The sequence below is a fragment of the Rhinopithecus roxellana genome, chromosome 20 (assembly GCF_007565055.1).
Source record: "Rhinopithecus roxellana isolate Shanxi Qingling chromosome 20, ASM756505v1, whole genome shotgun sequence".
Taxonomy (NCBI): domain Eukaryota; kingdom Metazoa; phylum Chordata; class Mammalia; order Primates; family Cercopithecidae; genus Rhinopithecus; species Rhinopithecus roxellana.
Window position 1 is genome coordinate 65,756,734 of NC_044568.1, and position 12,305 is coordinate 65,769,038.

The window sequence follows — 12,305 nt, forward strand, 5'->3', positions numbered from 1 at the left end:
CCCCTTCAAGCTCCTCTGTCAACTGCTGTCCTGGCCTATTAATATTTCAAGCTTTCCTGCTTTCTATTCTCCCAACAAAATACATTCCTGCTTTCCTTGGTGGAGTCTTCTGACTTGCTATCTCTCATCTTGACTTGTCCAATGAAAGAGAGAAGCCTTGGGGCTGGATTCTGTTTCTCAAGTTAATGAAAGACGCCCAGGGCAAGAAGGCTGTGTGAATGCTCCCCTGTTGCCCAAGGTAAGGGGTCAGAGTAATAGAGTTCAGGGTATGTTCAGGGGAAGAATGTGAATTTTCATGCACCTGGTGAGTAAACAATTGTTCTACAGCAGTGGTGAGAAATGGTTCATTTTAGACACCCTAGGAGGGCACCAGTCCGAGGAGGAAGTCTCTCCCTCCATTTCACAGGACCGACGTTCTCCCCACTTCCCTAGCGACCCACAGAGCTGCAGAAATAGAGGCCATCTCTTCCCTCTGTGGAAAAGTAGCAGCAACTGCACAGAAAAGAAAAAAGAAGCCTGGGGCTGTGACGTTTGCAAGACTCTAGATAGAGGACTGTGAAAGGCTGAGGTTTGACAGTTTCTGTGGGGAGGGATGATGGACTGGATGAGCTGGGAGGAGGGGGAGGGCATGAGGATGCCATAGGACAGAAGTGTTCCAGTTTTAGTGGAATCCTTTATAATCTACAGCGCAGGTTCTCTTTGGAAAATGTAGGGTGTAGCTCCCTCCTTCTGGCCATTGAAGGAAAAACGGGGTGGCAAAGCACAGGTAAAGACAAGCTGTGACAGAGGACAGCAGGAACCCAGGGACCTAGGGAGCAGAATTCTAACACCTTCACCCTAGATTCAGTCAGAGCAGCTATTTCCATCATTCTATACACCAGTCCTACTGGTTAACATGTGCTACCTAATGAGTCTTCCCCAAGCTTTGTAGCTTAGAACAGTCGTCTTTTATTTAGCTTATGATTCTGTGGGTCAGCAATGTGGGCTTAGCTGGAGGTGGTTTTGGTCAGGACCAGTTTCAGCTGATCTTGGCAGGAGCTCACTCATGCACCTGTGGAGGGCTTCTGGGAATTTGGGGCTGGCTGGCTGTCAGCTACGATGCCTGGGTTCTGCTCTATGGGGACATTTCATTCTCCAGCAATGGAGGAATAACTTGGGCTCATTCACAGGGCAGCTCCCAGATTCCAGGTGTTGTAAAAGCAGGCAAACCCCAATTCACAAGCACATTTCAAGACTATCCTTTTTACGTCTGCTACTATTTCAACATAGTCACAGAGCCAACCCCAGATTCCAGGGGTGGAGAGATGGGCTCCTGCTTATGACTGAAGAGTTGCAGTCTATTGCCTCATACCTGCAAGGGTGGGAAGTTATGGACGCTTGAAATGTAGATTCTCACATCCCCACGCAGACCTATTGGATCCAACTCATGGAAAAGGGGCCTCTCACTATGTCCTTAGGGTGAGTCCCTCCCTCCTTTATATTTTAAAATATTTTGTTTGATACTTATAAAATATTATATGTGATATATATGTGTGGGCATATATGTGTTTTATTAAAAATAAAGCACAATAATATAATGTACGTTAATGAACTACTTACCCAGCCCAAAAGCTGGGTCATTAACAATTTATTTATATTTACCTAAGTGTCTTTCTCTTATGCTTTCCTCATACCTCCCCATGAGATGTAACATTTTATATTTTGGGTTTTCCATTCCAACAAGAAATTTAAAAACACAGTTTTAACTCTTTGTTATTTATGCCTGAGCAGCATAGTGCTGAGTCTTGCTTGTTTCTTTCTTTCTTTTACTCCAATAAAAATAAGTTTATTTACTTATTTACTTCTTGAGTTTTTTGTGCTAAAATATTTATAACACAAAATTTCTGATTTTAACCATTTTGAAGTGTACAATTCGGCAGCATTTATTACACTAGCAATGTTCTACAACCATCACCACTACCAGTTTCCAAAGTTTTTTCATCACCCCAAACAGGAACTCTGTACCCATGAAGAAATCACTTCCCATTTCTTGCTTCTCCCAGTCCCCACTAAAGTCAAATCTACTTATGTTTCTATGCATTTGCCTATTCTAGATACTTTATTATAAGTGGAATCAAGTAATATTTGTCCCTTTGTGTCTGGCTTCTTTCCCTTAGTAAGTTTTCAAGGTTTATTCATGTTGTAGCATGTATCAACTTCATTCCTTTTTATACATGAATAATATTCCATTGTATGTATATAACATGGTTTGTTTATCCATTTATCGGTGGATGGACGCTTGCATTGCTTCTACCTTTTGGCTATTGTGAAAATGCTGCTATGAACATTGGTGTACAAAAGTCTCTGAGTCTCTGATTTTAATTCTTTGGGTATATACCTTGAGTGGAATTGCTGGGTCAGATAGCAATTCTATGCTTAGCTTTCTGAGGAACTACAAAACTGTTTTCTATAGTAGCTGCACCATTTTACATTCTTACTAGCAAGGTAATGTACCAGGGTTCTAACTCTTCCACATCCTTGCCAACATTTCACACACACACACACAATTCGTAGCCATCCTAGTAGGTGTGAAGTGGTGTTTCATTGCGGTTTCGATTTGCAAATCTCCGTATTGACATTTTCCAATGGTGTTGAGTGACTTTTTTTTTTTTTTTTTGAGATGGAGTCGCGCTCTGTTGCCCAGGTTGGAGTGCAGTGGTGCAATCTCGGCTCACTGCAACCTCTGCCTCCCAGGTTCAAGCAATTCTCCTGTTTCAACCTCCCAAATAGTAGCTGGGACTACAGGTGGATACCACCACGCCCGGCTAAGTTTTGTATTTTTAGTAGAGATGGGGTTTCACCATATTTATATTGATCAGACTGGCCTCGAACTCCTGGTCTCAGGTGATCCACCTGCCTCGGTCTCCCAAGGTGCTGGGATTACAGGTGTGAACCACCGCCTGAGCCTTGAGTATCTTTTTATGTGCTTTTTGGCACTTTATGTATATTTTTTGGAGAAATGTCTATTCAAATTCTTTGCCCACGCTTTCATTGTTTGTCTTTTTGTTGTTGTAGTAGGAAACACTCTGGATAACAACCCTTTATCAGATATATAATTTGAAAATATTTTCTCCCATTCTGTAGATTGTCTTCACCTTTTTTTTTTTTGAGACAGTGTCTTGCTCTGTCACTCAGGCTGGGGTGCAGTGGTGCGATCTAGGCTCACGGCAACCTCTGCCTCCTGGGTTCAAACAATTCTCCTGCCTCAGCCTCCTGAGTAGCTGGGATTACAGGCACGCGCCACCATGCCCAGCTAATTTTTGTATTTTTAGTAGAGATGGGGTTTCATCATGTTGGTCAGACTGGTCTCAAACTCCTGACCTCGGGATCCGCCCACCTCAGCCTCCTAAAGTGCTGGGATTACAGGCGTGAACCACTGCGCCTGACCTGTCTTCATTTTCTTAATATGTCTTTTGATGCACAAACGTTCATTCCGATGAAGCCCAATTTATCTAATTTTTCTTTGATTGTTTGTGATTTTGGTGTCATATCTAAGAATCCATTGCCAAGTTTTACTTGGTTTTGATGTCTAGAAGACTGCTATCATACTGAAGGTAATCTTCTGAAACTTGTAGTTTTCTTTCAAAAGTTATGTTTATAAGATTATCCATGTTCTTGCAGAGCTTATTCATTTTATGCTGTATGATATTCCGTTATATCCGCAGTATTGACCCTTCCTCCTGTTGATGGGCATTTGTCTGGTTTCTAGTTACTTTGCTGCTACATCAGTGTCACCATGATTATCCAAAAGTAATTCTTTTGTACACTCTAATTTAAGAACCACTAACCCTTTTTAACGAATAAATCAACCTTTTATTGAGTTGCTACTAAATTTCAATTGATTGGTACCTGGGATACACACAGGTGCAGACATATTTGACTTAGACATACTGATTTTTCCCATCTGCCTATTTAGGCTAATCAACAGACTATAAAACCATAAGAACCACTGCCATTGAGTATGGTCTGTGTCGGTCTACACTATAGCTTTAACTAGTTGTGTGATTTCTTGCAAAGAACAATCAGAGAAGACACAATAAACACATTTACTGATTTCAGGCTGGAGAGTTTTTAAGCAATAGGGAGATGTCCACACACAAGGTGGAGAAAATTACTGTGAAAAGGGAATGCTTTCTTTAGAGCCCCATCTAAGCTAGGCTGCAGAAATGTCTACAACGGGTTTAAAACAACTCAAAGTGAGGCCTTCTGCAGCATGAAAATCCTCCAAGATAAAGAGACTGATGGTTCCTGCTGCTGCCCTGTCCTGCTCAGTTGCTGATTTCGGGAAATACTTTGGCAGGTTCGTGGGTCAGAGAGGTGCCAGGTTTCTCGGGGTTTGTAATAGAACACCAGCAGAAAATCAAGTGTGAGGCAAGAGCTCAGCTCTTAACAGGGGTATTGTTTGTGGTTTTGTTACTGGAAAAGATAGTGACCTTACCAGGGCCAAAGTTATGTAGACACAGGAATTACGAAATGGAGAAGGGGGAGAGGTGAGCTAGTGGCAGCATAAAAAGACCAGCAGATGCCTCACAGCACTGCTCTTCCAGAGGCAAGACCAACCAAGATGAGGTGGGTCCATAGCTTTCCCTCCTGCCTTTCCTCTGGTTCTTTATTTCAGTCTTCTTTGTGTACATCAGTAGAGATGCAGAAATAGAACAAAGAAACAGGGCAAATGGGCTAAATTATAGTGAACTAAAGGGCTCAGTGTGTTAAATCTTCTCCTTTTCTGCATCCATAGAAGACAGTGCTGTCTTTCCCAGGAGATGAGATTTACTCTCAGGAGTGTCTTTTTCCTTGAGGTTACATTTTTGTCTTTGTAGGGGATGTCATCAGCTCCTGTGGTAGGCTTCCTGGCATTCTGAGTATATTAATTAGCAGATATTTTCCTCTTTAAAAATGTATAATAAGAAGGACTAATTGTAACACATTTGAATGACACAATTAATTGACTAGTACCTGGGATACACACTAATACCTGGGATACATCTAATTAAGGCACTTAGATCTTATAAAAATAAAGACTTTTTGAAATGTTGAAATAATAAGACTAGAAACATTTTTGTTTTAAAGAATGATTCTCACTCTGTCACCAGGCTGGAGTGCAGTGGTGCGATCTCGGCTCACTGCAACCTCCGCCTCCTGGGTTCAAGTGATTCTCCTGCCTCAGCCTCCTGAGTAGCTAGGACTACAGGTGTGCGCCACTATGTCCACCTAATTTTTGTATTTTTAGTAGAGATGGGGTTTCATCATGTTGGCCAGGATGATCTCGATTTCTTGACCTTGTGATCTGGCTGCCTCGGCCTCCCAAAGTGTTGGGATTACAGGCATGAGCCACCACATCCGGCCTAGAAACTATTTTAATAGAAGCATTAGTGCCCGAATGGTCAGCATCTGTTAGCGAGATGGTGAACTGGCAGATGGCACCTGTGCGTCAATGCCCATGGCCACAGTCCTGCTTTTGGACACCAGTTCTCTTCCAGGTAACCTTCTGGCATTTTGGGGTTTGAGATACCATTTCCTAAAGATGAACTATCATAAAATACTAGAAATAACCATATGTTTAAAAGTATATATTTAAGGAGGCCGGGCACAGTAGCTCACGAGGTCAGGAGATCAGACCATCCTAGCTAACACAGTGAAACCCCGTCTCTACTAAAATTACAAAAAATTAGCCGGGCGTGGTGGCAGGTGCCTGTAGTCCCAGCTACCCGGGAGGCTGAGGCAGGAGAATGGTGTGAACTCGGGAGGCGGAGCTTGCAGTGAGACAAGATCATGCCACTGCACTCCAGCCTGGGTGACAGAGCGAGACTCCATCTCAAAAAAAAAATAAATAAATTATGTATTTAAGGAACCTTTTATTATGGAAAATATCAAGAAGTAGAGGAATAGCGTAAAAAGTCCTAAGTTCCCATCTCTGAGTTATCTACATTTTATTAACAGTATCTTTGGTGTGCCTGAGGGAGGTTTCTCTTTCCTGGAGGGCTCCTGTATTATTGCCAATGTACTTTCCTGAATGCGGCCAGAAACTGAGCCCCCTACTCGCCCCACACCCACGTGCCTTCCTATCCCTCTCTGAAGCTTCTGCAGAATTCCCAGCAGGACAGAGCTTGCTGGAAGCTTGGCACGCTCAGAAGCTGCTACAGCATGTGTGTGCGGGGGTGGGGGCAACTTCTTGGTCCTAGCACGTCCATATATTGATTTTCTTTCTGGCTGCTAAGTGGGAGGAGTGTGTGTATGCATGTGTGCGTGTGTGTGGGTACACGCATGTGTGTGTGGATGCATGCATGTGCTGTGAAGCAGGGAGACCAGCTTTCCACTCCTTCCTGTCTTCTCTCTGCAGTGCTCTGGGAGCTATTGTTGCTCTCCTGCTCTGGGGACAGCTTTTTGCAGTGGACTCAGGCAATGATGTCACGGATATCGCAGGTCAGTCTTTGGTTGGGTGGCAGCATGCATCCGGGGTGCCGCCGCATCCCACGCGCCGCCGCATCCCACTCTGACCCTCTCGGGTCTGCACTCTGTCTCTGAGAACACCCAGTTGCCCCTTCTTATCTTGACCTCTGGGCTATCAGGACCGTGAAGAACATTGGGGTTCCTGCCAGAAATGAGGGGAGCGTGCACTTCCGTTGGCTTCTATTTGGGGCGGAAGGAGATTGATGTGCAGAGCAGCTTCCACTCGTCTGACTTTTCATGGTTCACTGGGAACAATTTCCAAATAGTAAACTCTCTGGCTTCTCTCTCTTTGCAGATGATGGCTGCCCGAAGCCCCCTATGATCGCAAATGGCTACGTGGAGCACTTGGTTCGCTACCAGTGTAAGAACTACTACAGGCTGCGCACAGAAGGAGATGGTAAGACCTGGACAACTGTCTCTATGCCCTACATACAACCCCCGCTCTGACATTTCCATGATGGGCGGTGCTGGGGTGATTCGCCAGAAAGTTCATTGCTCTCCCTGGAGCCAGGAGATTTAGATTCTAATAAGCGTTTTGTTGCCAGTAGCTGTGGCCCTTTGGGCAGACGAACTTTCGTCAGCCTCAAGTTTTCTGTTTTGTTCAGGGGAGGCCATGCCATGCGGCCTCCCTATCTCAGAGTCAGATTTCCATCTCCGGCGGGAGATGTGGGAAAAGGAGGAACGCTGATGGCGACAGGTCACCCTCACCTAGTGAGTCCTGCTGTCCTGGCACTGCTCTAAGTGCTTCACATTTATTTGCTCACTTAGTCCTCACAGTATCCCTCAGAATAGAGGTTGTCATTCTTTCTTTGCTGATAAGGAAACGGAGGCACAGACAGGTTGAGTATCTTGACCAAATTCAGGCAGCCTGTAAGACGCAGTCAGGATTTGAAACCCGAGCCCTCCCTGTACTGCCTGGCCGTGACCAACATGACCACAGTGTGTTCTGCTGGGCATAACTGGAGTCCACGCACTTGGTTTCCAGCACAGTACTCTTTCCCTCCTCCTCATATTCTCTCTCCTTTTCCCCTCCCTATTGTCCCCTTTCCCTCTTGCTTTTAATTCTTCTCTTTAAATGCCTTCTCACTCTGCTCGGGGTTCAGACTTGACTTTTCCTTTGGCTCATTTCTTGCCTTTTGTTTCAGGAGTGTACACCTTAAACAATGAGAAGCAGTGGACAAATAAGGTTGTTGGAGATAAACTTCCTGAATGTGAAGCAGGTGGGTGCTGAACACTTACCAGTGCAGGCAGGCTTCTGGGTGGGAACGTCCTAGAGGCACAGCCTTCCAGTGCGGCTTCCTTTGAGCACACAAGAGCCAGGAGGAGGGATGTGGGAGAACCACAGCTGGCCAGGGAGAGACTTAAGCAGTTAGGTGGTAATTCCCTAAGGGTCACTAAGGGTCTAAGGGTCTTGATCATTGGGGCCTCAAGGGCACTGGCTGAATCCACTGTCTACACTGCCCACAGATCAGGAGAGCCTATGCATACAGAGAACCTGCTAGAGAGCCCTGGGTCTAAGGAGAAGCAAGCTCCAGGGAGAACAAGTCAAGGGATAACATAAAATCTTAATCCATGGAAGCCTAGAAGGAGGCTGGACGTGGGCTGGGACTTCTGCTTCTCGTTATTAGCAGGAGCTGTTGTACTCTCCTTTCCTTCTCGGGACCAGAGGCAAAGGCCCAGCCTCTTCGGCTCTTACTGGTGTGGAACTGCCAACCTGCCTCATAATAACTGCACTATCTACAAAATCTGGGCTCCAGTCAATGATGCTCTAGATTCCTCTTTCGTCAGAGAGAATGAATAATTGTAGCTCCTAGCCCTTGCAATGAATTTCAGGGAATTGTGGAAATTCCTTTGTTGGGATAACTGTTTAAATATAATACAGTTCACCAGCCAGGGCTCAAAATCTCAGTATTTCCCATTTCCTTTGTTAGAAAAGTGGGAAATAGAGCTTTTTGTAATGTAAACAATTAAAAAAACAGAATTATTTTAAAACTGCAACTATTGGGAATGAGATGAGCAGGTGGTAAGGGCAAAGCATTTAAATCTTTCTAGTTTATGCAGCAGTGACAGCCGCCCATGCTTTTACCCCCCTTTCTCAGATGGAAAGGCTCTTGCACATTTCCACTCACTTGTGTCTTGCTCTCCTTGACAGTATGTGGGAAGCCCAAGAATCCGGTAAACCCCGTGCAGCGGATCCTGGGTGGACACCTGGATGCCAAAGGCAGCTTTCCCTGGCAGGCTAAGATGGTCTCCCGCCATAATCTCACCACAGGGGCCACGCTGATCAATGAACAATGGCTGCTGACCACGGCGAAAAATCTCTTCCTGAACCATTCAGAAAATGCAACAGCGAAAGACATTGCCCCTACTTTAACACTCTATGTGGGGAAAAAGCAGCTTGTAGAGATTGAGAAGGTGGTTCTACACCCTAACTACTCCGAGGTAGATATTGGGCTCATCAAACTCAAACAGAAGGTGCCTGTTAATGAGAGAGTGATGCCCATCTGCCTGCCTTCAAAGGATTATGCAGAAGTAGGGCGTGTGGGTTACGTGTCTGGCTGGGGGCGAAATGCCAATTTTAAATTTACTGACCATCTGAAGTATGTCATGCTGCCTGTGGCTGACCAATACGACTGCATAAAGCACTATGAAGGCAGCACAGTCCCCGAAAAGAAGACACCGAAGAGCCCCGTAGGGGTGCAGCCCATACTGAACGAACACACCTTCTGTGCCGGCATGTCTAAGTACCAGGAAGACACCTGCTATGGCGATGCGGGCAGTGCCTTTGCCGTTCACGACATGGAGGAGGATACCTGGTACGCGGCTGGGATCCTAAGCTTTGATAAGAGCTGTGGTGTGGCTGAGTATGGTGTGTATGTGAAGGTGACTTCCATTCAGGACTGGGTTCAGAAAACCATAGCCGAGAACTAATGCAAAGCTGGCCGGAAGCCCTTGCCTGAAAGCAAGATTGCAACCTGGAAGAGGGCAAAGTGGACGGGAGTGGACGGGATAAGATGTGGTTTGGAGCTGATGGGTGCCAGCCCTGCGTTGCCGAGTCAATCAATAAAGAGCTTTCTTTTGACAATCTTGAGTCTTTTTTATTCACTCCTTTATGGTCCAGGGTAGTCAGAAGGTATAGAGTCTACTGGGATTATGGCAGAAAACACCCCAAACCCACTGGAAATCCCGAAGGTGATACAAACTCTTCCACCTTAGGGAATCATGCTCACTGATTGACAGCCTATTGAATTCAAGGCCCCAGAAAGGTAAGTGTTGTCCTTGTTTTACAGGGAAGGAAACAGAGACTCAGAGATGGTAAGTGAGTTGCTTAAGGTTACATAGCCATGAAACAGTGAAGCAGAACTTTGAACCCAGCCCTGTTTGATACAAACTCAGAGCTCTTTTCACTGCATGCTGTTGCCTCTTCAAAGTGAATTAGGAGAAAGGGCATGGGCCTGGTGAGGAAGAGGCTAGCTCAAAGTGGGAAGGGGAAAAAGTGTTTTGACACAGACAGTACTTCAGAGTTTGGGATCTAACCTACCAGCACTCCAGAAAACAAAAGACGATGATGTAAAGGCAGGATCTCTGGATGTGCTGGGTCCAAATCACAGCTTGGCCCAAACATCTGCTAGGTAATTTAGGCTTCCTGGCCATCAGTTCCCGGTCTCTTCCATGAAGGACCTGAGCCAGGGTAATGTCCCTATCAGCAATAACCTTCTGGGACTCTGTAAAGAGTGGGAGGTAGAGTCCCTGCCTCAATAGAAGCTGCTTTTCCTACTTGGAACAAACCCACCCTTCGGCCGGGCGTGGTGGCTCAAGCCTGTAATTCCAGCACTTTGGGAGGCCGAGACGGGCAGATCACGAGGTCAGGAGATCGAGACCATCCTGGCTAACACAGTGAAACCCCGTCTCTACCAAAAAAAATACAAAAAACTAGCCGGGCGTGGTGGCAGGCGCCTGTAGTCCCAGCTACTCGGGAGGCTGAGGCGAGAGAATGGCATAAACCCGGGAGGCGGAGCTTGCAGTGAGCTGAGATCCGGCCACTGCACTCCAGCCTGGGCGACAGAGTGAGACTCCGTCTCAAAAAAAAAAAAAAAAAAAAAACCCCACTCTTCACCAGGAATCAAATGCAAGCTGGCTGAGCCTCCTCTCCTGATGGCAGGTCATGCTATCAATGGTCTCCCAGAAGAAAGTTTCTGGAGCTCTGATAAACAGAAGTTCTTCTAATGGAACTTTCTCTTGCTATAAGCCTTCAATACCACCAATCACCAATGCGCCTTCTTCTTATGCCAAAATACGGCCCCTCATTTGCAGGGTGTAAAACGACACTGATGTCACTCTCTCTCACCAGGGTCTAGCCATCTCTGTGAAGCTCTCCTCACAGGTGCCCTGCAGATTCATCAATAAACTTCAACAGGTTAGCGCTAGTAGGCCAGTAAGACCTGTATTCTAGAACCTGTGAGATAGTAGCCAGAAACTGGGAAACACCAAACTCTTAAAAAATGCCTCTCAGAACACAGTCACTTACACCTTTTCCTCTTGTAGTTCTCTTCAGTACCAAGTTTCTTGGAAGAAGAAGGCAGTCTCAGTTTTCTTAAAGAATTGTCTGATTGTATTAAGTGGCTTCTGGTAAAATAACAGTTAAGAGAAAAGCTGTGGCATTCTCTTGATCAGTCATCTTCTCTGCCTTCCTCCCCAGCACCACCTCCTGGCCTCAGCCTGTGGGCTTCTGCAAAGTCACGTATCAGGACTAATTAGCTAGCATCAAATTCCTGTTAATTCCAGAAGCAGGGACAAACCTGTTCAGGAGGGACTTAATGATAAAATTAGGTATAGGTCTATGTTAATCAAGGAAAATTCTCTATTTCCTTAAACTTACTTACCATCCTAGAGAGCCAAATCCATTCTGATGTATAGTCAGAGGAAGGAAATTGGGGGAAATTACAAGTTTCTCCAATCCATGTAAAATTAAGAAATCCTGGGGAAGTTGTAAAGAAAAAACAGTACCCTATTTCCTTGAAAGACAGAATAGGTTTATAACCTATAATCGAAGGTCTCCTTCAGGAAGAACTTCTTAAACCCTGTATGTCCTCTTACAACACTCCAATACTGCCTGTAAAAAAGTCAGATGGGTCATATCGGCTACTACAAGACCTTTGAGCCATTAACCAAATAGTCCAGACCACCCACCCTGTCATTCCTAACCCTTACACCATTATCAGCAAGATCCCTCATGACCGCCAGTGGTTCACAGTAATAGACCTCAAGGATGACTTCTGGGCTTGCCCCTTAGCTGAGGATAGCTGGGACATATTTGCTTTCGAATGGGAGGACCCTCACTCCAGTTGGAAGCAACAGTACCGATGGACAGTTCTACCCCAAGGGTTTACAGACTCTCCAAACCTATTCAGTCAAATTTTGGAACAAGTCCTAGAGAATTTCACTCTTTCATCATCCTTATGTCTACTCCAATATGTGGACGACCTGCTCATTTCCGGAGGCACCAAAGACCAAGTAAACGCAATTCTAAATTTCCTAAGGAAACAACGGTTATGGGTCTCAAAAAATAAACTCCAGCTTGTAGAACCCGAGGTAAAATACACGGGGCACTTAATAAGCAAAGGGAAGCGGAAGATAGGACCCGAACAAATTGAAGGGATCATATCCTTGCCATTGCCTGAGACAAAACAAGAACTTAGAAAATTCTTGGGGCTAGATGGAAATTGTTGCCTGTGGATTGAGTCTTATGCCTTAAAGACAAAGCCTCTATATCTAAACCTTACCCAAGAAGGGCCCGACCCCTTTCTCTGGACTCC

The 12,305-nt window shown here is 45.3% G+C and overlaps 1 protein-coding gene across 2 annotated transcripts; it reads left to right on the forward strand.

Annotated features, from left to right (window-relative positions):
* The first annotated feature begins 1,387 nt into the window (after positions 1 to 1,387).
* LOC104654781 (haptoglobin) lies at positions 1,388 to 9,574 on the forward strand. Of its 2 annotated transcripts, none has more exons than XM_030924382.1 (5): positions 1,388 to 1,458; positions 6,380 to 6,462; positions 6,785 to 6,886; positions 7,635 to 7,709; positions 8,642 to 9,574. In XM_030924382.1, the coding sequence occupies exons 1-5, from the start codon at positions 1,427 to 1,429 to the stop codon at positions 9,418 to 9,420; spliced, it is 1,071 nt and encodes a 356-aa protein (XP_030780242.1). In that variant the 5' UTR covers positions 1,388 to 1,426; the 3' UTR covers positions 9,421 to 9,574. The 2 variants fall into 2 exon arrangements, with proteins under 2 accessions (XP_030780242.1, XP_010352381.2); XM_010354079.2 differs by lacking the exon at positions 1,388 to 1,458 and adding an exon at positions 4,460 to 4,608.
* Positions 9,575 to 12,305: the final 2,731 nt, after the last annotated feature.

Coding starts and splice junctions, on each gene's coding strand:
- LOC104654781 (XM_010354079.2), top strand. CDS start 4,562: ATGCCTCACAGCACTGCTCTTCCAGAGGCAAGACCAACCAAGATGAG. Junction 6,887..7,634: donor GCTGCGCACAGAAGGAGATG/GTAAGACCTGGA, acceptor CTTTTGTTTCAG/GAGTGTACACCTTAAACAAT. Junction 7,710..8,641: donor ACTTCCTGAATGTGAAGCAG/GTGGGTGCTGAA, acceptor TCTCCTTGACAG/TATGTGGGAAGCCCAAGAAT.